The sequence below is a fragment of the Cnephaeus nilssonii genome (assembly GCF_951640355.1).
Source record: "Cnephaeus nilssonii genome assembly, chromosome: 10".
In the NCBI taxonomy this organism is placed as follows: domain Eukaryota; kingdom Metazoa; phylum Chordata; class Mammalia; order Chiroptera; family Vespertilionidae; genus Cnephaeus; species Cnephaeus nilssonii.
Genome location: NC_137081.1, coordinates 47,315,375 through 47,339,760, shown reverse-complemented (window position 1 = coordinate 47,339,760; position 24,386 = coordinate 47,315,375). Strand labels below are relative to the sequence as shown.

Below are 24,386 nucleotides of genomic sequence, written 5' to 3'. Positions count from 1 at the left end.
AAACACAGAGCTTGTCTATACCCCTCATTAGATTGTAGGCTTTATAAGGGTAGGAGTGAAGTTACTCTATTCATAGTTAGATCCTTACCAGGATCTAACTATGAATAGAGTAACATCTAGCAGAACAGCCGGCATTTTTAATTAAGATATTCTAAAATGATCAGATATATCATTTTATTGGAAATAGGGATGTTATTGTCAACCTAATTAATGTTTACTGAAAAAATAATAAATAAAATATGCCCTTCTATTATTTTTTAAAGTTTTTATGGTATTTTACAAGTTCTCTTTTTCTAAAATAAGATAAAACAGTGATATAAAGAGTTATTCCTGCCCTGATCAGTTTGGCTCAGTGGATAGAGCATTGGCCTGTGGACTAAAGGGTCCCAGGTTCGATTCTGGTCAAGGGCATGTACCTTGGTTGTGGGCACATTCCCAGTAGGCGGTGTACAGGAGGCAGCTGATCGATGTTTCTCTCTCATCCATGTTTCTGACTCTCCCTCTCCCTTCCTCTCTGTAAAAAAATCAATAAAATATATATATTTTTTTAAAGTTAGTCCTTGTAAAGTTAGATTTAGTATTGCTTAATGGGACTTGGGCTGGGAATAATGGTGACTAAAATATTTTGTATGATAATTTTTTGCAAGGTAAAAGTGGAGGGGGAATATATGTACTTATATATATTCTTATTAATTTCATTATAATTGGGAAATAGGTGATCTTTTTTGCTGTTTCAAACTTGGTCATTCCAGGAGAAGGCTTTATAAGTTTTGGATTTATTAGTTAATGTTTTATGTGCAACCTCAAAGTATAAAATAAGGAAAATTCTTCTAGTGTATGTGGTGGGGAGGAGGTGGAAATGATAGAGGCAGATAATTTTGGTGCCATGTTATTAGGTCTTGCAAATTTTTTAGGGCACTTGGCTATCATCCTATCTAATAATAGACAAATATGCAAATTGACCATACCTCCGACACACCCACAAACCACGCCCACCATCCAATCAGAGCGAGTATGCAAATTAACCCAAACCAAGATGGCTATAGCCACAGAGAGCAAGGTTTCCTAGGTAACAGAGGAAGCCCAGCTTTCCGCCTGCCCTTGCCAAGCCTAAGCCTCCACTCAAACTACAAAGTTTCAATTACAGAAGGTAAACAAATTCAAACAAATGGCGGCAGAATGGAGCTTGAGAGAGCAGGCCAGGGTTGCCGCTGGCAACAGGGGAAGCAAAGCTTTCCGCACACCCTGGCCGGGCCCACCCGCTTAAGGCAACAAAGTTTCAATTATAACCCCAACAGAAATGGCTGACGGCCTCGGAGGGAGCCCCAGGCTTGGCTCCGCTCCAGGCTACAAAGTTTCAATTGTAGAAGGAAAATAAATTCCAGATACCAGGGCCTCCGCTTGAGTTGCCAGGGGGCGTGACCCGCCTGCAAACCACCACAGGCCCCTCGCTCAGGCCGCCCCACATCCCAAGGGAACCCCCACCTGATCCGGGACGTCCTTCAGGGCAAACCAGCTGGCCCCCACCCCTGTACCAGGCCTCTATCCTATCTAATAAAAGAGTAATATGCAGATTGATCATCACTGCAACACACAATCTAGCTGCCCCCATGTGGTCAAAGATCCTGCCCCCATGTGGACACAAGATGGCCACCACAAGATGGCCAGCAGGAGAGGGTAGTTAGGAGGCATCCGGCCTGCAAGGGAGGGCAGTTGAGAGGGACCAGGCCTGCAAGGGAGGGCAGTTGGAGGTGATCAACCCTGCAGGAGAGGGCAGTTAGGGGTAACCAGGCTGGCAGAAGAGGGAAGTTGGGGGCAAACAGGCTGGCAGCAGAGTGGTTAGGGGATGATCAGGCTGGCAGGCAGAAGCGGTTAGGGGCAATCAGGAAGGCAGGCAGGCAAGCAGTTGGGAGCCAGCAGTCCTGGATTGTGAGATGGCAGTCGGACATCCCTTGAGGGGTCCCAGATTGGAGAGGGTACAGGCTGGGCTGAGGGACAACACCCCTCCGTGCACGAATTTCGTGTATCGGGCCTCTAGTATTGGGATAATTTTGAAAGATATTGAGGGGCCCTGTAACTATATTTTGATCTGTAGTTAGTGTGGAAGAGCCACAGTATAATCTTGTGGACTAATGAGGCTTAGCACCTGTGTTTTGTCTCTTTTTGTACCACAACTCCCTTGCCTTGATTTATCCCAGGTTTTGAATAATAGCCATAATATGATCTAACACTTCACAGTGCTTACTGTGTGCCAGACACTGTGCTATGAGCTTTATTTACATGGATTATTTAATCAGGTATTCATTTTACATTTCATACAATGCACCAAGAAGATATTTGCCCCTGGGTGACACAACTGGTAAGTACTGATGGTATAATGATTATCTAACTCCAGAGCCATGCTCTCAGTAATCTAATTGTACTCCATAATACCTGTACTCAGTTCTGATATTTGCTGTTGCTCTGATTATTAGAATTATTCTTGTGTTTAGAAAATAAAGAATAAGTATTCAAACAAATTATCATTGATATATCTCTCATTACTCTCCTTTATAGGGAAATTTAGGAACCTTTTTTATTACCAATGTGAGAATTGTGTGGCATGCAAATATGAATGACAGTTTTAACGTCAGTATACCATATCTGCAAATTGTAAGTGCATGATGCATTTTGATGACCTCATTTTAATGCAGAATAATTAATTTTTGTTCAACAGTTAAGAGAACTTTGGGGATTAGATGAGTTATCTTTCTGCCTTTTTAAGTGGCAGCAGTTTAGCTGAGAGCATACTTTTAAAATGTTGATAATTTACTATTTCAACATAGAAAAGATCCAGTTGTACTTATATTCAAGGGAAACAGCACCATTACAACTTGCTATTAAGAAAGAAATATACTGGATTCTAAAAGTTAGTTTTCATACAGATTAAGATGTAAGTTTTTTAGATTCCATTCAAAGGGTTTTGGCTACTAAAGGTTTCTATAACCTTTCTGTGATGCAGGTATATTGATTGTTCCTGGGCATGGGTTCAACATACTAATCCATACACTTTATTTTGCCTTTCTTGCTACTTTTTGCTCAAACAAAAAGGATATTTTTAAAAAATCCTCACCCAAGGATATATTTAGAGAAAGGAAGGGACAGAGAGAGGGAGAGAGAAAAACATCAGTGTGGGAGAAAAACATCAATCAGTTGCCTCGCATATACACTCTGACTGAGGATTAAACCTGCAACCTTTTGGTGTACAGGATGACACTCCAACCAACTGAGCCACCCAACCAGGGCTCTGCTCAAACCATTTTTTTTATTTTTAGAAAAGCAAGTAAGAATTTATTGACCAAAGCAAAAACACACTTAGGACAGTGAAACTAGGAAGGATATAAAAGAAGTAGCAGGAGAGCCTAGGCTGGGCTGCTTTGGCTCACTGAGAAGTCAGAGAAAAGGGAGCCTTGGAGACAGGTTCAGGGGGTTAGCCCAGGACAAGCTGCCACTGCCCATTGCTCCCCTGGTTGCAAGTCTCAGGGGTCCCTTAGAGGTTAGGGGATTCATGCCTCGGGGGAAGGGGAGGGGAGAGGGAAGGGCATGGGAGTGCTCCCTGGAGGGAGAGTGCTGTTCAAACCCTTTTAAAGACATAATAAAATCATTCATTCTGTGAATGAACTGTTTACATTGTATTCTGATACAGCTTTGGTGAAAGAAATCAATATGGTTTTTAATGATAATGGTTTTAGCTTAAGTTAAAGCTGTTAAAATCCAAAATAAGAAGTAACTACATCTAAGACCAATTTGTTTTGGGAAAATATAAAAGTGGTTCTTTTTACTCTGCTGTTGCTGCTATGAGAAACAAATAAACAATAAACTGAAGAATTTCATTTTACATACAATCTAGTGCAAATTAGATGGAACATAAAAATACTTAATGAAAATCCTGTGAAGTTATTCTATGATAATTGCCTTTATATATATATATATATATATATATATATATATATTTTACATTTTTGTTGTTGTTTTTTATTTTTTTTATTTTTTTTATTGAGGTATTATATGTGTACATATCTTACCATTACCCCCCCCCCACTGATAATTGCCTTTAATGTAGTATAAGAGTAGTCTTAAGACTAAGCAGTTTCATTAATAAATATTTATGGATTAGATACAATGTATGTATATTTGGAAAATGTCATTTTTAAGAGACTTCTTGGCCTATGAGAAGGATGATTCTTTGGAAAATATTCCCAAGCCTATCTTTTGCTAAATTGTTTGATTTCTGAGTTACTTTAAAATATCTAATAATTCATTTGCCTGATATTGAGAAGCTGCTCTGTGCTAGATGCTAGAGATACAATCAGAAAAATTATGAACCAGAACTTCACAGTTCCTGCCATCAAGGAGCTTTCTGTCAGGTGGTGAAAAGCAACACATTAAACAGAAAATCATAGATACTGATAGGAAGAAAATTATTTCTGACCATCTAACAAAATACAAGAATTTATAGTCATGGCTGGGAAGATGTGACAGAGTCCACATAGGTATTTGATAAATTGGTTCTTCTGGTGTTCATTGCTGTTTTATATTGTTTTTACATGTGTTTTGGCTTGCCTAACCTAAATTCTATTATGCTGAATAATTGATGAGTAGTAAATACTAGTAACCTGTGCTTTCTGCTCTTCAAATAGGGTACTTCTTGTTCTTTAAGAATACAGTTGCCAGTATGTCTTCTGGATGAACTCAGCCAGGCCCAAACAGCTTGCAATCTGATATCATCACAGTCTGTCACTAAGGCAGTCATAGTCTAACTTCAGCTCATTTAACACCTCAGCCATTGCCCTGACCCCATTCCTATATATATCCTTGCCAGTTTCCATCTTACCGACCTATGTCACCCACAGTTCCCTGGTTAGTTTACCTACTGACAATTCAGGTGCCAGTGTTTTATGGTTCTAAACCAGGACTGTGTGCACAACTGGTGGGGTGTGAAGTAGTCTAGATAGAAGGCCAGGTTTTCATAACAATTACCATTTAATCAGTCTCCCATCCCCCTCTAATCTCCTATCTCACCCCCTTCTCCCCCTCCCTCCTCTTCCCTCTCCAGGCATTTCCCTCTTCCTCTCTTTCTTCTTTCTTTCTTTCTTTTTTTTTAAATATATTTTATTGATTTTTTACAGAGAGGAAGGGAGAGGAATAGAGAGCTAGAAACATCAATGAGAGAGAAACACCCATCAGCTGCCGCCTGCACACCCCCCACTGGGGATGTGCCTGCAACCAAGGTACATGCCCCTGACTGAAATCGAACCTGGGACCCTTCAGTCCGCAGGCCAACGCTCTATCCACTGAGCCAAACCGGTTTCAGCTCTTTCTTCTTCTCTCTTTTTTCAACCTCAGGTGTCTGTCTGGAAGTATAATATGCCATCACCCACCACAGACTACCCTTCTCTGTCTGTTGGTCTGCTGGTCATAATAGTAGATCTTCCATATTTTCTCTCTAACCCCATCCAAGTACCTTTTGTGTCACTTTCCACAGGTCCTGCCTGCCATGGTGCTTTCCCCTCTTCCCTTTCCTTAGGCCACTGATGTCACTGCTCATCATCTGCTAGGCAAGCTTCATCTTCATGTTCCGCTTACCAGTTGGTGTTAGCTACATTCGACCTATCCCAGCCTTCCTAGATGCCCAGTGATGAATGCACTTAACTTGTTTTTTTCTTTTAACAAATGGAATGGAGATTCTTCTTCTTTTTTTTAAATGAAGATTCTTTAAGAAGTTAGCCACCTACGATGTAAGAAACAGAAGGCACATGTGACTTTTAAAAAACCAGCCTTAGGAGCCACAGAAGACTCTGGCTCTGCATAACTAAAAGTTTGCTAGCCTTTGGTTCAAAATATCCAGAAAGATTCTCTGACTTCTAAGGAAGTCAGAGAAATTTGTACATATTTCAGAGATGTCATCCTTATATTGCCTTATAAGTTTACAACTTATTTCAAATGTGAAAGTTTTCATTTTACTAGATCTCTGTGGGAGTATAATGAAGGAAAGAAGAATTATTTTATTTAGACTATGAAAAGTGGTTATTGTATGAAAGTTGAAAAAATATGCTAAAAATTCACTACTATCAGATAATAAAAACAGCATTGTTTTTTCTTTTTCATTTTACATCTAGCGTTCAATAAAGATTAGAGATTCAAAATTTGGGTTAGCTCTTGTCATAGAAAGCTCTCAGCAGGTAAGATACTTAATATTTTTATTAATCTTCAATAGATATTTTAAACTATGTGAGTCTACTTTTAGTTTTATTTATACTGTAACCAGTTTACATCCAAGAAGAATTTTAGCTCTAACATGAAGTTATATGAAGAGTTTGAAGTCACGCAGTAATTGTCCCCATAGGAAGAATCCTTGTTATGTTTCTTTGTTGGACAAGCATACTCATTACTATCATTATGATTATCATGTTTAATGACAGAGTCAAGTCACTGTACTTTTCGTGCATTACCTCAATCTTTACACAATTCTATGATACAGTTACTATTCTTTCCCCATTTTACAGTCAAGGAAACAGGGGCCTAGAGAATTTAGGAACCTTGCCCATGTTCTCACTAGTAAATGGTAGGGCTAGGTTTTAATTCAGATCTGATTGATTCACAAGACTGTGTTTGAGAAACACAGATATATACAGATATACACACACATTTGAGACTTTATTCTCTCAAGATTATATTGTATCTAATTATAAATTGCTATGCCCCATTATACCAGATTTTTTAAGAAATACATTTAAATAAAAATTTATTATTTGTAAAATCACTCCTCTTCTCATTTCTAAGTTTAAATATGAATGTCTACTTTCCTGTGGCCTGTTGATTCAAAGCTGCCATTTATTGAGTGCTTACTGTGTTCTAGGAATGGTACAAAATGTCATTATACATTATTTTATTTAATACAACAACTTGTGAACCATTTTATGGTTAGAAAATTGAAGCTTAGAAAGAATAAAAGGCCCTAGCCAGTTTGGCTCAGTGGATAGAGCATTGGCCTGCGGACTGAAGGGTCCCAGGTTCGATTCCGGTCAAGGGCATGTACCTTGGTTGCAGGCACATCCCCAGTGGGGTGTGTGCAGGAGGCAGCTGATCAATGTTTCCCTCTCATTGATGTTTCTAGCTTTCTATCCCTCTCCCTTCCTCTCTGTAAAAAATAAATAAAATATATTTTTTTAAAAAAAAGAAAGAATAAAAGTTTCCCAGCATCATATAGCTAGTAAATTTTTTTAATGATATTTTTTATTGATTTCAGAGAGGGAGAGAGAGAGAGATAGAAACATCAAGGATGAGAGAGAATCATTGATTGGCTGCCTCCTGCACGCCCCACACTGAGGATCGAGCCCGCAACCCAGGCATGTGCCCTGACCAGGAATCGAACTGTGACCTCTTGGTTCATAGATTGACGCTCAACCACTGAGCTACACTGGCCAGGCCAACTACTAAATTTTTCATTTTTCAAGGTGATAGCCTCAGGTAGATCATCCCCTTACCTCTTTTAATATATAGTATATTCCTTTTCAAGGTCTTCACAATAACTTAGTTCCCTTGGCCATCACAATCTACAGTATATCTTTAAACTTGAAATATCAGGTTTGATATTTACAGATGAAATGATGTGATATATGGATAGGCTTTAAAATAATCCTGAGTGTGTGAGGGGAGGAAATTTGGGGAAGGGTACGGTTACAGATGGAAGAGTAAACTGGATGTAAACTGGATGATGGCTTCATGGATGCTTACTGTACTCTTTCTATTTTTGTTTATGTTTGAAGTTTTTAATAAAATTTTTATTTTAAAAAATCAGCTTACATATTATGCTCTGAAATAAGGACAATTAGAGCTAAAATTCATATGTATATCCTTAAATACCATTTCTCTGGCTTGTTTCTTGTTTTTTCATTATTTTCCCTTGTAGAGTGGAGGATATGTTCTTGGCTTTAAAATAGATCCTGTGGAAAAACTACAAGCATCAGTTAAGGAAATCAATTCACTTCACAAAGTCTATTCTGCCAGTCCTATATTTGGAGTAGATTATGAGATGGAAGAAAAGGTAATTTGCTCACTGTGTGAAGTACAGTGTTTGCTGAATTGTTTTCACACAATCTATAAAATTCTGATATAAATATATTATATACAATTTAATTTTAAACTATGTTTAAAAGGACAACTAGACAGACTCTTCTCTGTGCTCACCACCTGTCTTCTCACGGGCTGCTTCATCATTAATTCCTGCCCTTCTCGGTGAACAGCCTATCCAGAGAAGTCTCCATATGCAGGGCTCCTTGATGTAGGCAGACTAGAATCTCTCACTCTATAAGCTTTGTTTTTATTCTACTTCAGCCTCCCATCTGCACAGGCAAACCTTACCGACACCATTTTCTTCCTCCAAGGCCCTACAGCATAGCAACTGCAGGAGTTTGCTCCATCAGTATGGCCTGTGTCCATCCCTATTCCTCAGTTTCTGTGCAAGACCAGTTATGAAATATTTTGAATATTATCCCCACATGTTTGCTCTTTGTCTCCCCATGATATCTGGTTTCTCACCAGGTACATCAGTTCTCTTTTGGCTTTACTTTCAGCTCTCCAGCTAGGACCATTGTCATCTGATTTATCACTGTGTACTTACCAGCCACTGCATTAGAGATGCCTTCTCTGTGTGTTCTATCAGTACCCTCGCCAGAGGCTCTCTCACTGGTACCCTCACTGACCACTCCATCACAGGTTCCCTTGCTATCTGTTTTATTGGGCCCTCACTGTATACTCTATTGCTGGAGTCCTTATTATTCACTCCTTTATCAGTGTCCCTACCAGTACTCAGCATGTTGAGCCATATCACATATCACATATATTATCTATATTAATTTCTCATTTAAAATTTTATTTTAGTAATTTAATTAGATAAATAATTTTCCAAGTCAGTAAAATACACTAAGACTTGGTTGAGTATCTCAAATTTGACATACCTAAAATGGCAGCGTTTTTCTCAAAAGCAACATCCTGCCGATTTATCTATTTATTTACTACTTATTTATTTTTAGCATTGTCAAAGTTGGCTATACTCAAAACCACGGAGTTTCCCCCCACCTTTATTTGTTTGTTTGTTTGTTTGTTTGTTTGTTTTAGAGAGAAACGTTGAGTTGTTCCACTCATTTATACATTCATTGGTTGATTCTTATCTGTGCTCTGACTGGGTGGGGATCAAACTCACAACCTTGGCATATCGGGACAACATTCTAACCAACTAAGCTACTCAGCCAGGTCTTTTTCCCATTATCTTACTCAGTCAATTATACCAGTCTCTTCCCTGTTCCTATCTCCTCCTTTCCATACAAACCCAACTTCAATCCTAACTTCACTATTTATTTTTTATCCTAGGCAAATCTGAGTTTCAGTTTTCTCATTATAAAATAAAGATAATGCCCTGGCCAGTTTGGCTCAGAGGGAAGAACATTGGCTTGTGGACTGAAGGGTCCTGGGTTCTATTCCAGTCAAGGGCACATACCTCAGTTGCAAGCTCAATCCCTGGCCCTGGGTGGGGCACATGGCAGGAGGCAACAGTCGATGTACCTCGCTCACATCAATGTTTCTCTCTCTCTGTCTCTTCCTCTCCCTTCCACTCTCTCTAAAAAAAATTAATGGAAAATTAGTAAATTAATCCTTGGGTGAAGATTAACAAAAAGCAAACAAATTTTTTAATTAAAAAAATAAAATGAAGATAATCCCTCCTTAAAAGTTATTGATAGCCTAAACAACAAAAGAAGTTATTGATAGCCCGGCAGGCATGGCTCAGTGGTTGAGTATCTATCAACCTGTGAACCAGGAGGTCACAGTTCAACTCAATCCCTAGTATGGGGCCAGCATGAGGCAACAGATCAATGATTCTCTCATCATTAATGTTTCTCTCTCTCTCCCTCTCCCTTCCTCACTGAAATCAATAAAAATATATATACTTTTTAAAGTTATTGATAAAAATGTTATTGATCATATCCATAAAATACTTGGCACCTGCAAGACACTTGGCTTGTTAGTTCTACCCATTATTTCTCTCTTTCCCCCTTCTTTGGCCCCAGTACATATAATAGCCTACCATAATAGCTCACTCTGTCACATCATATAAATCCCTCCTCCAACAGCCACCTCTCCAGGGAGGTCTTGCCTGACTATCCATCTAAAATGGCAACTCCACCCTAGCTGGTTTGGCTCAATGGATCAAAGGTCTTAGATTCTATTCCAGTCAAGGGCACATAACTTGGTTGCAGACTCCTCCCCTGCCTGGGCCTTGATCAGGGCTCGTGCAGGGGACAACCAATTGATGTGTTTCTCAAACATCGATGTTTCTTTTCCTCTTTCTTCCACTCTCCCTAAAAATGAATGAAAAAAATATCCTTGGGTGAGGATTAACATTAAATAAATAAAAAATAAGCAAACAAATAAATAAAATGGCAACTCCCATCACATTTTTGTCCCTCATTCTGCTTACTTGCTTTATTTTTGGTAACACTAATCAGTCTCTTCTGCTATAAATAAACTCCATGAAGTCAAGATTTTTATCTGTTTTCTTTAACCATTATATCTCCAAAAGTCTCAACTGGTACATAACAGATTCTTAGTGAATATTCATAGTTGTTGAACACATGTTTGCTATTCACTGCTCTAAGAACTTTATATGCATCATCTCATTTAATCCTCTCAACAATACTATGAAGTATATTATCATCTTCATCCACGTTAAGGAGACCTTAGATAGGTTAAATTACTTGTAACAATCACACAGCTCTGAACATACTTGAAACACTGAGGCTAACCTCAGAATATGAATCAGTTCACTCTCTTGTCAAGCAATACCTTCTACCCTCAGCCCTCCCCCACCAATTACCTATCAATAAAGTTCACATTTTTTGAGCTGATATTAAAGAATTTCAGTAGACTTCTGTCTACCTTTCTCACCTTATCCGCACAGCCACAGCATCTGGTTGTACATGCACACTGTTCAACTCTAGAGGACATTGTTCACATGAACTTGAGTGTGAATGATGCTCCCTAGTGTTGTTCAATACTAGAGCCCTACTTAGTTCCTTCTGTCTCATGGAACTCTCATATTCTGACCATACTAGGTTATTCATCATTCTCCAGCCACATCCTGTGATTTTTCACCTTTGCTGATGCTGACCCCCTCTGCCAGAAACACCCTTTCCCCTAATCCTCCCTATGAATATCATCCTCATCCTAAAAGCCCTAGATCACGACCTTTACGTCATGAAAATTTCTGGGATTCACAATTCAGAAGTTGTGCTTTCTCCAAACTTTTTGATTATAATAAATACTGCTTTTGTTACAGCTACTTTCATATGTTAAACCAATGATATTAGTAACATTTTACCATTTTCAGCTAATAAAAATGGCAATTTCAGATGGTTCAACCTAATATTTAGTTATTTGTAATTATGTTTTATCCTTTGCCGCACCTCCCACTAGATTACAGACCTTTCTTGGTTAAGGTCAGGGACTTTAAACCCTTGGTAGCACTAGTATAGTACCGAATATACCAAGGATACTCAAGTATTTGAAAAGCAAGTTCATAAGTATGAGTATTATATTATGTTTTACCTTTTAGAATACTCCCTACAAAGCTTAGTTCTTTTACTTTTCACAGGTTCTACTTAAATGATTATTTGGGGGAAAACTTTGTTTTGTTTAACTGTATGAAAGAAAATCAGATAAAGTTCAATGAGAGTTTTTTCTTGTAGAATATCTGTAAGTATTATTTTAGAATTCTATCTGTAAGATTTCTTTTAGAATATCATATTGAGGGTGTGTAAATTTGTCATTTTAATTCTTTTGATGATATCAATTTCAGATTTAAAAGCTTAGGTTTAACTGACTCATTTTATTACCCAAGTTAGTTTTAATAGAATATGTTATACAATGAATTTTATAAGACTTGAATAGTTTACAATTGTGTTATCCTTTTACAAATTTATAATTCTCAGCAAATTTTACTAAAATTATTTGTTTAATTAACATTGTCTCTTTAATGCATTTTAACATCTGATTTTCAGCCACAGCCTCTTGAAGCTCTGACAGTTGAACAGATTCAAGATGATGTAGAAATAGACTCTGATGATCACCCAGATGCTTTTGTGGTGAGCATCACAAAGGAGGTCACTCAATTTCTTGTGATTCTGAGTCACGTTTTATTAAATTATAGATTAAGTATGTAAATACCATTGAACTTTGAGACTTTTGAGAGTATTTTAAACAAGAGTTGGAGTGTAATTTTTTTTTAAGTTAGGGATTTTGTGTGTGTGTGAAAATATTTTTTAATTACCAAACTGGGAAATAGTTTGAGAACACAATTATTCAGATTTCAGATATGTGAAAAGTTTTCCATACTAATAGAAAATGCTAAATATAGTTAATTAAATTAATATCTGTACTTTCTATTTATAGGTATTACCTTCAATTTATAGGTATTTTATCTTAAAATGAATATCCATTTTAACAATAAACTTTCCTGTTTCTAAATTTGTATTATGTAATTAATAGTCAAAATAATAATAATGCTTACTTTATATTGTGGTCTAAGAATCTGACCAGAATACCTCTCTGAGAACATATATTTCTAAACAAAAATGTGAAATTAGGATAAAATATTTAATTATAAACTTCTACTATTATCTTAAACTCTATGAATTTGCTGACTGATTGCTTTGTTTTGTTTTGCCAGCATCTTCTTGTAAACAAAAAGTAGGGATGATATTTCATTACCCTCTAAGTCATACTTTTTATCTTTTAACAATGCTAATTACACATGAATAACAAAGCACAATTTTTAGAGCTTAAAGCACAACTCTTGAAGATCTTAATAATGACGGACAGAAAAAGCAAATTCTGCTACCAGCATTGAAAAGATAATTAAGAAAATTATTAGACACATAGTAACAGAATATAAAATATATTGTCTCAGAATTGTTCTGTAAATTAATTACCTGTTCCTTAGCTCACTGACCTATTATAATATTATGTCACATATGTAAAATATAATTTTCTTTATCTTATAGGCTTATTGTGCTGATGGCAATAAGGTAAGAATATTTTACCTATAGCATATGAAAAAAATACTTTCTATTTTCCAACATTTAGTATTCACAAACTTATGTGAAACCTATTTTTTGTTTTTTTCCTCTTCCATGCCTACCTTCTCTATTCCCATCTCATCCTCTTATCTCCCAAAAAGCAACAAGATCGTGAACCTGTATTTTCAGAAGAACTGGGGCTTGCAATAGAGAAATTGAAGGATGGATTCACCCTACAGGGACTTTGGGAAGTAATGAGTTGATCTTGAGTTGAGCTGGATTTTTATTTAAAGATATCTCAAGATTAAAGATACTAGTTGTCTTCTATAAGGCATGGAATCGTTTTTACATTTACAGAAAAAGCTTTTAAGAAAGAGTTTTTTAATGATTGAAGAAAATTTCATTTAGGCTTTAACTATCAGTTTTTTAAAAAATTATATTTGAAACTGTAATCAAAATGTATCTGGTTTGTAAATATGTCTATTTTGTTCCTAATACTTGTTAACTATTAGTTTGTGGATATTAAATGAATGTACCACATTGGGTTTAATAAAAACTTTATGCAGCACCACTTAATGTTTTGAAAGTATTATTTAAAAGAATAAGACTATTCTTATAAAGTAATCAAATTACAACTGTTAACTATAAAAATCTGCTTTAAATATATTATTTAAATATAATGTAAGCCAACTCTAATATAAATTACAACCCTTAAACTTGTCATTTTTAAGTGATTATTTCTATAAAAATTATAGCTAACTCTGGAATATATCAACCCCCATGTAAAGTTTTGAGCAGTTTTATAAATTCAATATAGTTTTGGCAAGAATACATTTTATTTTGTAAGTAATTTTAAATAACTTATAAATAAATAGTTCATTTATTGACTTCATCCTTGTTTGTATTAATTGAAATTTCTTTGAAGTTTTCAAAAATCAATTTTCTGATTTCTTGGTTAGGTAAGATGTGGTGACATCTCTGGCCTCAGTGCTTTTGGCCACTGCTTTGTATAAAGAAGCGTCATAAGGAACCTTTGTCAAATCATTGAAATTAACCAAAGAAACCCTCTTTCTCTAGAGGGAACAGAATAAGCGTGTAAAAACATTTAAGATAAGGTTCAACCAAGAGCTGACTTGTGTCTAATAAAAAACAATGAATAAAATCTATCAAATACTTTATTTAAATAGGAAAGGATTTCTACATTTTATGGGGTGGGGTTATATGATAACCTATATTAAGGGGAAAAATGGTTGTTGGAAAAATGTATAAGGTCACCAAATGCTACCAGGAATATTGTTTAAATAGTTTTTCAAGCAAAAGTGACTATAAAATTATCAGCTAGTAAGGAATAATCTCAAATATCATATCATGGTGTTTGTATCTGACTCAATCTTTTCAAATGTTAGGTGGTACGTGTAGAGAGAAATGAGTCATTTATTGTTTAAATAAGGGAGCAGCTGTTAGTTTTTCCTAGTGTGTTAAAACCTTAGTGGCATCTATAAATGGAAAAAGAGTCAATGAGCTCTTCTTTCAGCTGTTGTTTTAGCAGCTGACAGTACCACTGACTTCACTATGATGTAAATAAGAGAAAAAACCTTTACTCATGGATAGAGATCTTGAAGTTTAAAAATACGTAATTCTCTGATCTGAAGGCATTCATTCATTCAACAAATATTTTTGGAGCACCCACAAGGCCCTGGAAGCAATAGCACTGAACAAAACAACATACAGACCCCCCCAAAAAAAAAATTCCCTCTCTTCATGGAGCTTATGTTCTTTTGAGCATGTTTAAGAATACCAAGAAGTGGTACATATATGCAATGGAATATGAAAAAAAAAATCTGCAAGAGGGTGTATTGTGCTGGTGAAATAAGTCAGACAGAGAAAGTCAAATGTCAGATTATTTCACTTAAATCTAAAAAAAAAAAAACAAAATAAATAAGCAGAACAGAAACAGACTCATAGAGAACATTTTGATGATTGGCAGATGGGAGGGGAGTTGGGAGGCTGAGTGAAAAAGGTGAAAGGATTAGGAAATACAAATTGGTAGTTACAGAATAGTCATGGGGATGTCAAGTACAGCATAGGGAATATAGTCAATAATGTAATAATTATAGTGTCAGACAGGTACTAGATTTATCGGAGTGATCACTTTGTAAGTTATATAAATGTCTAATCACAGGGTTGTACACCTGATATTAATATAATATTCTACATCAATTGTAATTGAAAAATAAAATATTATTTAAAGAGAAAAAATACTAATCATTGATATTACAGTATTTGTACAACCCCACCGAGTTCAGAAAATGTGACAATATAATTTTGCAATATTTCATAAGTATATGATGCTCTCTGTTTATAAAGATCAATTTTCTTTCAAATCATTCTTTCTGCATTCCATAATTAATATGGTGTTCTATTATAATAAACTTAAATTATGGTTCCACTTATACATTCTTTTTTTTTTCTTTTCCATGTATTAGACCAGTTTTCCAAATTATACAGGTGATGTAGCACTTCATCCTGATTTTGCTATGTTCTGTTGATAACATTGTTCTCATGGGGTTACATCTGTTCTTAAACTTTTTCTTTAATGAAAGATCACCTTAAACACTTTACATCATAGAATATCTTCAGTGATCAAATTGTTTGTGTGTGGGTTTATTTCCCCAGTATTGACTTTAAACTATTTCTTTTTCTTTTGGGTCTTGATGATAGCTTTTATTTTACTTGTTTTATTGCTATTGTTTGCCACACCAAATACTATGTAGAGTGAGGCAGGGTGTGAATAAAATAATTTTATAATTTAATTCAATACCAATTATACTTTTTCCATTTAACAAAGATAATTTAGAATATCTTAGAAAATTTGCAGTTTCTCTTATTTCAATTATGATGAGGGTATTACTTTTAATGTTTTTCTAAGACAACTATAATTATAGAACATAAGTAGAAGTCTCTAAGTGTCCTGTTTCTAAAAATATATATATATAGCCTTGACTGGTTTGGCTCAGTGGATAGAGCGTCGGCCTGCCGACTGAAAGGTCCCAAGTTCGATTCCAGTCAAGGGCATGTACCTTGGTTGCGGGCACATCCCCAGTAAGAGGTGTGCAGGAGGCAGCTGATCAATATTTCTCTCCCATTGATGTTTCTAACTCTCTATCCCTCTCCTTTTCTCTCTGTAAAAAATCAATAATATATATATATATATATATATATATATATATATATATATATATATATACCTCACTGTTTTAAATTGAAAATAAAACTTTGTAACAGTTATTGGAAAGGGGATCTTGCTTGAGTATTCTTGACCTTTGCATGATTAATTCAGATAGCCAAGTAGCTTGCCACCAGACCATTTTTAGTGGACTGACTCATTTTTATGATTCAGTTTTCTGTTACTTCAATAAACATTTTCTTGTGGTAGCCTTTATTAGCATACCTTCTAATGCTTTGTGTATTTTAAAGCTTTCCACTTCATTTAAATCTCTTGTTTCTGAGCTGTTCCCTTCGTAATAAAAAGTTTCAGTTGTTCCTTTCCATCTGTAACAGCTGCAAGAACCACTCCTCTTTCCAAACCAGCTCTCCTTAGATTCCCGTCGTTAGAGTTGGTGTCTATATTTAGCCGGTGGGATTAAATTGCAGAGGCTTCAGGCTGGGCGAAGCACACTGCTCTGCCTTTTTGCAGCTAGACCTGTGTGCTGCGCGGAGCTAAGGCCTTCAGTGTCCCCTTCCTCACCCAGGTTCCTCACAGAATGGAATCCCCGCGGGAACTCGCAGAGGAACTGCGGCTTTACCAATCCACCCTTCTTCAGGATGGTCTAAGAGATCTCCTGGATGAGAAAAAATTCATCGACTGCACCCTAAAAGCTGGCGACAAAAGTATTCCGTGCCACAGGTTGATTTTGTCAGCGTGTAGTCCTTACTTCCGTGAGTACTTTTTATCTGACATTGAGGAGGCGAAAAAAAAGGAGGTAGTGCTAGATAATGTGGATTCCGCCATCCTGGATCTAATCATCAAGTACCTCTACTCCGCCAGTATTGATCTCAACGACGGAAACGTGCAAGATATTTTTGCACTGGCCAGCCGCTTTCAGATCCCCTCAGTGTTCACTGTCTGTGTCTCTTACCTTCAGAAAAGACTGGCTCCTGGTAACTGTCTAGCCATCCTAAGATTAGGACTTCTCCTGGACTGCCCAAGACTTGCCATCTCTGCCCGGGAATTTGTGTCTGATCGCTTTGTACAGATTTGTAAGGAAGAGGACTTCATGCAACTGTCTCCACAGGAATTGATCTCAGTCATTTCAAATGACAGCCTCAATGTAGAAAAGGAAGAAGCAGTATTTGAGGCAGTGATGAAATGGGTGCGAACAGACAAAGAAAGAGTGAAAAGCCTTAGCGAAGTGTTTGATTGCATCCGTTTTCGCCTTATGACGGAAAAATATTTCAAAGATCACGTTGAGAAAGATGATATAATTAAAAGCAACCCAGAACTCCAGAAAAAAATCAAAGTTCTCAAAGATGCTTTCGCAGGCAAACTTCCAGAGCCTAGCAAAAATGCAGAGAAGGCTGGGGATGGTGAGGTGAATGGAGATGTTGGTGATGAAGATTTACTTCCTGGGTACCTGAATGACATTCCCAGGCATGGAATGTTTGTCAAAGACCTCATCCTCTTGGTTAATGACACAGCTGCAGTGGCTTATGATCCCACAGAAAATGAATGCTACCTTACTGCATTGGCTGAACAGATTCCCAGAAACCATTCCAGCATCGTTACCCAACAAAATCAGGTATATGTGGTAGGAGGACTATATGTGGATGAAGAAAATAAGGATCAACCTCTACAGTCATACTTCTTCCAGGTAAGAAAGGCAATTTTTATACAAGTAGAGATATAAAGGAAAGGTTGTTACTCATCACCCAGTTAGCTGATTTGCGAATTATTTGGGCTGCTTGCATTTTATTCTACTTGATGTCCTATTCCAGTCCAAAAAAAGCTATAATTGAACAGATTTTCTAACTTCTTCCAAGTTTCCTGAAACTAATTTGTCATCTCTTATTTATAGTTACTGCCTATAATATAATTTTGTTGAAAATGAAAAGAACTTGTGTATATATTTCGCACTTTGAATTACCTTCTAGGAAAAACTGTCTGCACAAGTGTCACTAATTTGAATTGATTCATAATATTAGGAATTTACAATAATTTTTTATTATGACAAATGGTCACATTTATTTGGATCACAGTTGTACTTAGACATTATTACAACTTAATCTGTTTTGTAAAACCACAGAAGTTTCTTAGAAAACAAATCCTAAACTAATAGACTCTTTGTAGTTTGTCTGAAGGGAGTTTGTTTCATATTATCAACACCTTGTACTTGATCAGTTTATGAAGGAACCAGCGGCTTCACCTTTATCTTCACTAATGCCAGTACCAGTATTTGCAGCTTACGGCTAGCTCGAAGAGTTTGTTTAGGTCATATCTAGTCATGGCCTGGGATTTCTGGGCACTTGAGTTGAGAAGGCTAGAGCTAAGTAAGTGTAGAATGTCATACCACAGTAACTACGTACTCTCAAAGTGTGTGAATACTGTGCATTCACAAAATATGGCATTTAACCAGCTTTTTCTAATCTTGAACAATGTAATAATACATGTTAACCATGCTTCTTAATTTTCAAAGATCCACTGAAGAATGTTAACTAGAAATATAAAAATAAAATAGAAGCTGTAATCATAAGTATTTGAATGTGGGACACAAAATTTCCTAAGCCCTAATTTTAATTACAAAAAAGGGCAATTTCAATTTAAAAGACAATAATTATATCTAGGAAGTAAAAATTACATCAAATACAGATTGATACCTAGAAAGTATAGATCCATGGAATACTTACAGTCTTACCTGTATTTTCTTCCATCCTGTTACTACCCTTACTTTTATTGACTTAGCCTCTCATTTCTGGTTCAAGAAACCTGCTTGATGTTTTTATAACCATAAAAACAGTTATACAAAGTTGAAAGGGTCAGGTCCCTGTAATTGCCCATACCAAAGCTCCTTTTAAAAGGCACAAATAGTAGAACAAAATGCCAGGATAAAAATACCCAATCGTCCCACCCAGACCTGTGGACAGAAACTCTGGAGAGTGAGCCCCCTAGGTGATTGTGATGCATGAAACCACTGCTCTAGGGGACATACAAATGAACCTTAATGGAATTCTGTCATATTGATTTTTCTTCCTATGAAGTTTTTAGTTAGCAGAAGTCTTAGCATCGTAAAAAAATTAATTCTCTACCCAAATAACAATTATTTTATAGGTGATTCTTCTACTGGATTCCTTAATATAACTATGAATTATTCATTGCATCATAGGCTCATTATTAAGTTTCTCTTTATGCATTAAAGTAGAAAAAAAAACAACACCCAGTCATAAAAGAGGGTTATGACTCATAAGAAAATTTAGGTATGAGAATTTCAGGTGTTGCATTTTTGCTTGTTCACATCTATTTAAAATGTACTAAGTTAGGAGTAATATGGCCTTTGATTGTATACTGTAAATAGATTATGAGGATTTTTTTACATAGATAAGAGAGGGTGGTTTTTTTTTTTCATAGAGTTAATAGATTCATCAAATCTTTGAACAGCACCACATCTTAAAATAATCTAGGTCCAAACCCTAATTTTAAGGATGAGAAAACTGGAGCCCTAGTGGTTCAATAACTTGGCAGCTCACATGTCAGAGAGTCTGGCAGGCAGTCCACTGTTCCGTCTGCTTCAGGAAATGCCCTTCCAGGGGTAGCAGGGGATGTCGACAGTGCTGCAAAGCGTGGGCAATGAACCCACCAGCATGGGGTCACGAGGGCTTCTGTTCCCATTTTACAACAAAAACTATGGATTTATGTAGCTTGCATTTGAATATCACTTACAAGCTCTGTGAGCTTGGGCAAACTGTTCAACACTTCTGTGCCTCAGTTTCCTCATCTGTAAAATGGAGACAATAAAAGTGCCTATCCTGGAGAACTAAATGAGATTACCAGTGTAAAGCATTTAGTACAAACCCTGTCACCGAGTCAAAACTCCATAAATGTTCATTATTATTTCTACTTACTGAGCACCACTTTCTTTCTTTTTTTTTAATATATTTTATTGATTTTTTACAGAGAGGAAGAGAGAGGAATAGAGAGCTAGAAACATCGATGAGAGAGAAACATCGATCAGCTGCCTCCTGCACAACCCCTACTGGGGATGTGCCCGCAACCAAGGTACATGCCCCCGACCGGAATCGAACCCGGGACCCTTGAGTCCGCAGGCCGACACTCCATCCACTGAGCCAAACCGGTTTCGGCAGCACCACTTTCTTGATCAAAGGATTTTTTTTTTCAAAAATGAAAACGTTAGTGATCACAATGTAGATATTGAAATTAGTAAATGCAAAGCTAATGCACATGTGGGGATTAAACCACTTTTCTCATCTAGTCTTAATTAGTACTTCGCTTTAACCAAGGTTACTAGACCAGATACTGATGGGCTTCCACAGAGACCCCTCCCTACACCACAGCCATTAGTGTCTACATTTGTTCTTGGTATCCATTCATTCTGGGTTTTATTTCTTTTTCTTCCGCTACACAGAGGTAGCACTAGAGAGCTCAACAAGTCTGTGGTGGCACTACCTTCAGAGAGCCGTGTTCTTGTGCCTTGGTGTCCTACATGCAAATTGGAAAATCTTAAAATAACCAATAGTAAGTTGTAATAGTAACAGTAAGCTGAAACTGATGCCAGATGTACCGGAATCACCTCCCCCAGGCCACAGGCACTTAGAAGGCGATCTTAGGCTTGCAGAAGTGGCAGTCGCAAAAACAAGCAGTTACTTCCTAATATACTTTAAAAAAAAAAAAAAAAAAAAGAGAAGCACATTTCAGTTGACTCTCAACAAAAGGCTGGGCGGTGATAAGCTAGAACACCTGCCTATCTCATAAAGCAATAAAGCAAACCTGAAAAGTTTTGGAGGAAAGAAGATACTGCCTAACGTTCCAGTTGTCTGTGGATTGAGCGACAGGTCCAGCTGCCCCGGATGCCGGCTTGGGGAGCATGTTAAATATAGCATGCGGGGATCACTCACATACTGTGACCCTCCCTGCAGTGAAAACCTTTCTTTCTCCAGCGTCCTAAAAGTATTATGATTCCCTGTTCAAACCTGAACGAGGGATGAAAATTTGACAACAAACTTCACAGTTCTAACCAACCTCTGGTGACTCATTTCATTCCCTTTCCTTTCTTAAAATCCTACACATTTTGTTACTTTCAGCTATTTTGTTAAACCAAGTAGATTTTCTCACTTTTCTAAGTAAAATATAATACTCTTGAATTATAGTTGTATTTTACTTGCAAGATCTTTGACTACCTCATAAAGTATAGATATTTTCTGGTACATCTGTAACCTTTTGCTAACAAGCTCCACATTTCCTCTTTCTTTTTTTTTTTTTTTTTTTCCTTTCAGCTTGATACCGTTGCATCTGAGTGGATTGGACTTCCACCTCTGCCTTCAGCAAGGTGTCTCTTCGGTCTGGGAGAGGCAGATGACAAAATCTATGTAGTTGCAGGCAAAGACCTTCAAACGGAGGGTTCGCTGGACTCAGTATTATGCTATGATCCTGTGTAAGTTTGTATGACATTCCCATTTCCTGAGCATTCAGTTACATGAGTGCCTAGAACACTCATATTTCATATTTTTACTGAAAGCTTACAAATAAATTCTTTCATCTTCTGATTTTAGGGCTGCAAAATGGAATGAAGTAAAAAAACTTCCTATCAAAGTCTATGGCCATAATGTGGTTTCACATAAGGGGATGATATACTGTCTGGGAGGAAAGACAGATGACAAGTGAGTACCCTGAACCCTCCTGGTGCTTTACATCCAAGTGTTTTTTTCTCACAAGGGTTCCTTCCTCTTTTCATTTAAATCTCCGTAGTGAAATAGGACTTGATTCTCACCCATACGTCTTTGGGGGGAAATTTTTTAAATTTTGAAAAGTTATTGGAATATATTATAAATGATTTCATAATACCTCCAACATAAGCCGTCTTACAGTAGAAAAAGAATACTTATGAGCATAATCAAATATTTTATTTAGCTATTTTATAATTATATTTTACTGCATTAAAACCAATGGGCTTTTTTTATTCATTTGGCTAGAAGGAGATACAAAATTAAGTATCTCTTTAATTTAGAATTTAAAATATAATTACTAACAATAGTGCATAAAAATCTCATGGATTTGTACTTTACACTCATATGAGAGAATTTAGATAGGAGAGCTTAAAACTGAAAAGCATGGTGACTAAAAATAGGGCAGTTATTTCTTCAGCAATGTTTCACTTTACTCCTGGACAGAGCGGGTATTTACAATATTTAACCCTGGTATGTCCACTAATGCCCAGTCGCTTGTGAGAAAAACAGGATGAAGTTCCATATGTAAACCTAACTTGATTTCTAGGCACTTCTCAAGGGATAGGAAATAAGGAAAAATACTGTATAACTCAAAGGGAGACCTGAGTTCAGAGTACTCTAGAAGTCAGTCAGCTAAGCCAGTAGCCTGTCTGGTAAATTTTAAATGGAAGATTTTCCATTTAAATAGTGAGAAATATTTCCTGCCCCTGAAAACTCTAATTTGGCTTTGTCATCATTTGTCCAAGTTGTTTAATTAATAGCGATGTCCAATCCTGGAAAGGGAGCCAGAATTAAGAATTATTCAAAAAAAAAAAGAAAAACATAATTTAAAGTGCAATGCTGGCTGGTGTGCTCAGTGGTTGGAGCATCTGCCCACACACAGAAGGGTCCAGGTTTGATTCCCGGTCAGGGACACGTGCCTGGGTTGTTGATTCCCTCCCTGCCCCCGGATCAGGGTGCGTGTGGGGAGGCAACCAGTCCATGTGTCTCTTACATCGTTATCTCTGTCTCTCTCTTTCTCTTTCTCTCTTCCCCTTTCCCCAACTTCCACTCCCTCCCTCCCTTCCACTCTCTCTGAAAAAGCAATGGAAAAAATATCCTCTGGTGAGGATTTTTTTTTTAAGAATTATAAGGGCAAAACAGGAAAGGAGAGTAAAATATGGAAATGTGCTAGAAGTAAAGAATTCTATGCTCTGGAGTTAATAGTTAATATTCAATTAAAATGACAAACATAGCACATAAAATGTGGTTGAAAAAAGCAATGAGTTTTTATATAATCATTTTATAGTCAAAGGTAACATTCTGAAATTTTGAAATTCTCCTTAATCTCAGTTATTACTGTCAAATGAATATTTAAAGGAAAGCCATATTATAAACCCACCCAGTGTAAAATCTTATTTTGGATGACCAAAATTTCTGTTCAAGATTAACTGTCAAATCCACTGTATGTAAAATGAAAGTTCTGTAGCTCAAAAAAAGAAATCTTACTTGGGGCATTTTTTCCTGAGTAAATGAAATAGAAAATCTATTAAGCAGCTTCTGATTTTGGAAACATAATGACCCTGCCAAGTGGCTTAAATTGTTTCCTTCAAGTATTAGTAACTGGGAAATTGATATGTCAGTAAGAAGTGTACAAGTCTTGTCAGTAAGAATATATTCCTCTTGAGAATATGATTAACTAAGGCATGTCTTGGCAAATGCCAGTCAGGAACTTTGAAATGAGTCATTATCTAAAAGTAAGCGCTGAATTGCACTAGTTATCACCACTGAATGTGATGAACATGACTTTGTATCATGTTCTAGTCAAGAAATCTTAAATGTTTTTTCTTTTATTAATTTCAGAGAGAGGAAGGGAGAGGGAGAGATAGAATCATCAATGAAAACCATCAATTGGCTGCCTCCTGCACGCCACCTACTGGGGATTGAGCCTGCAACCTGAGCATGTGCCCTGACCAGGAATCTAACCTGTAACCTCCTGATGCATGGGTGGGCGCTCAACCAGAGCTACATTGGAAGGGCAAGAAATTTTAAAGTAATATTCATAGTCAAATATTAGGAGAAATGCTTCTACTTCAGGTATCTAGTCTTTTCTAAGACTGAAGAAAAAATTGTCCTCACAAAAAGTTGGGATTTTGTTTGTTTGCTTTTTGGCTACCAAATATATTCAGTTAATCAATTATTATTAGGAATTCTAAATTATGGATAACTTTAAGGAAACATAAGGAATATACTAAGAAGAAGAATTCAGGTAAGTCCCTGTTTTTCTAGTAGCATTTAGCATATAAAAATATTCTCATTACTCATCAACTCAGATGGCTA

The 24,386-nt window shown here is 36.6% G+C and overlaps 1 protein-coding gene across 2 annotated transcripts in view; it reads left to right on the top strand.

The window, feature by feature from the left end:
• Positions 1 to 24,386, top strand: part of LOC307106007 (BBSome complex member BBS5) — a 47,793-nt gene that overhangs the window by 16,473 nt on the left and 6,934 nt on the right. Inside the window, exons 7-14 of one of the 2 annotated variants that reach the window (XM_079782067.1) lie at positions 2,557 to 2,652; positions 6,159 to 6,221; positions 7,952 to 8,086; positions 12,096 to 12,179; positions 13,098 to 13,121; positions 16,865 to 17,983; positions 21,618 to 21,775; positions 21,894 to 22,001. In XM_079782067.1, coding sequence (XP_079638193.1) covers positions 2,557 to 2,652; positions 6,159 to 6,221; positions 7,952 to 8,086; positions 12,096 to 12,179; positions 13,098 to 13,121; positions 16,865 to 17,983; positions 21,618 to 21,775; positions 21,894 to 22,001 — 1,787 coding nt within the window. Of the gene's footprint in view, positions 1 to 2,556; positions 2,653 to 6,158; positions 6,222 to 7,951; positions 8,087 to 12,095; positions 12,180 to 13,097; positions 13,122 to 13,273; positions 13,885 to 16,864; positions 17,984 to 21,617; positions 21,776 to 21,893; positions 22,002 to 24,386 lie in introns of those variants that run through there. The other variant, XM_079782068.1, reaches the window with a different exon arrangement.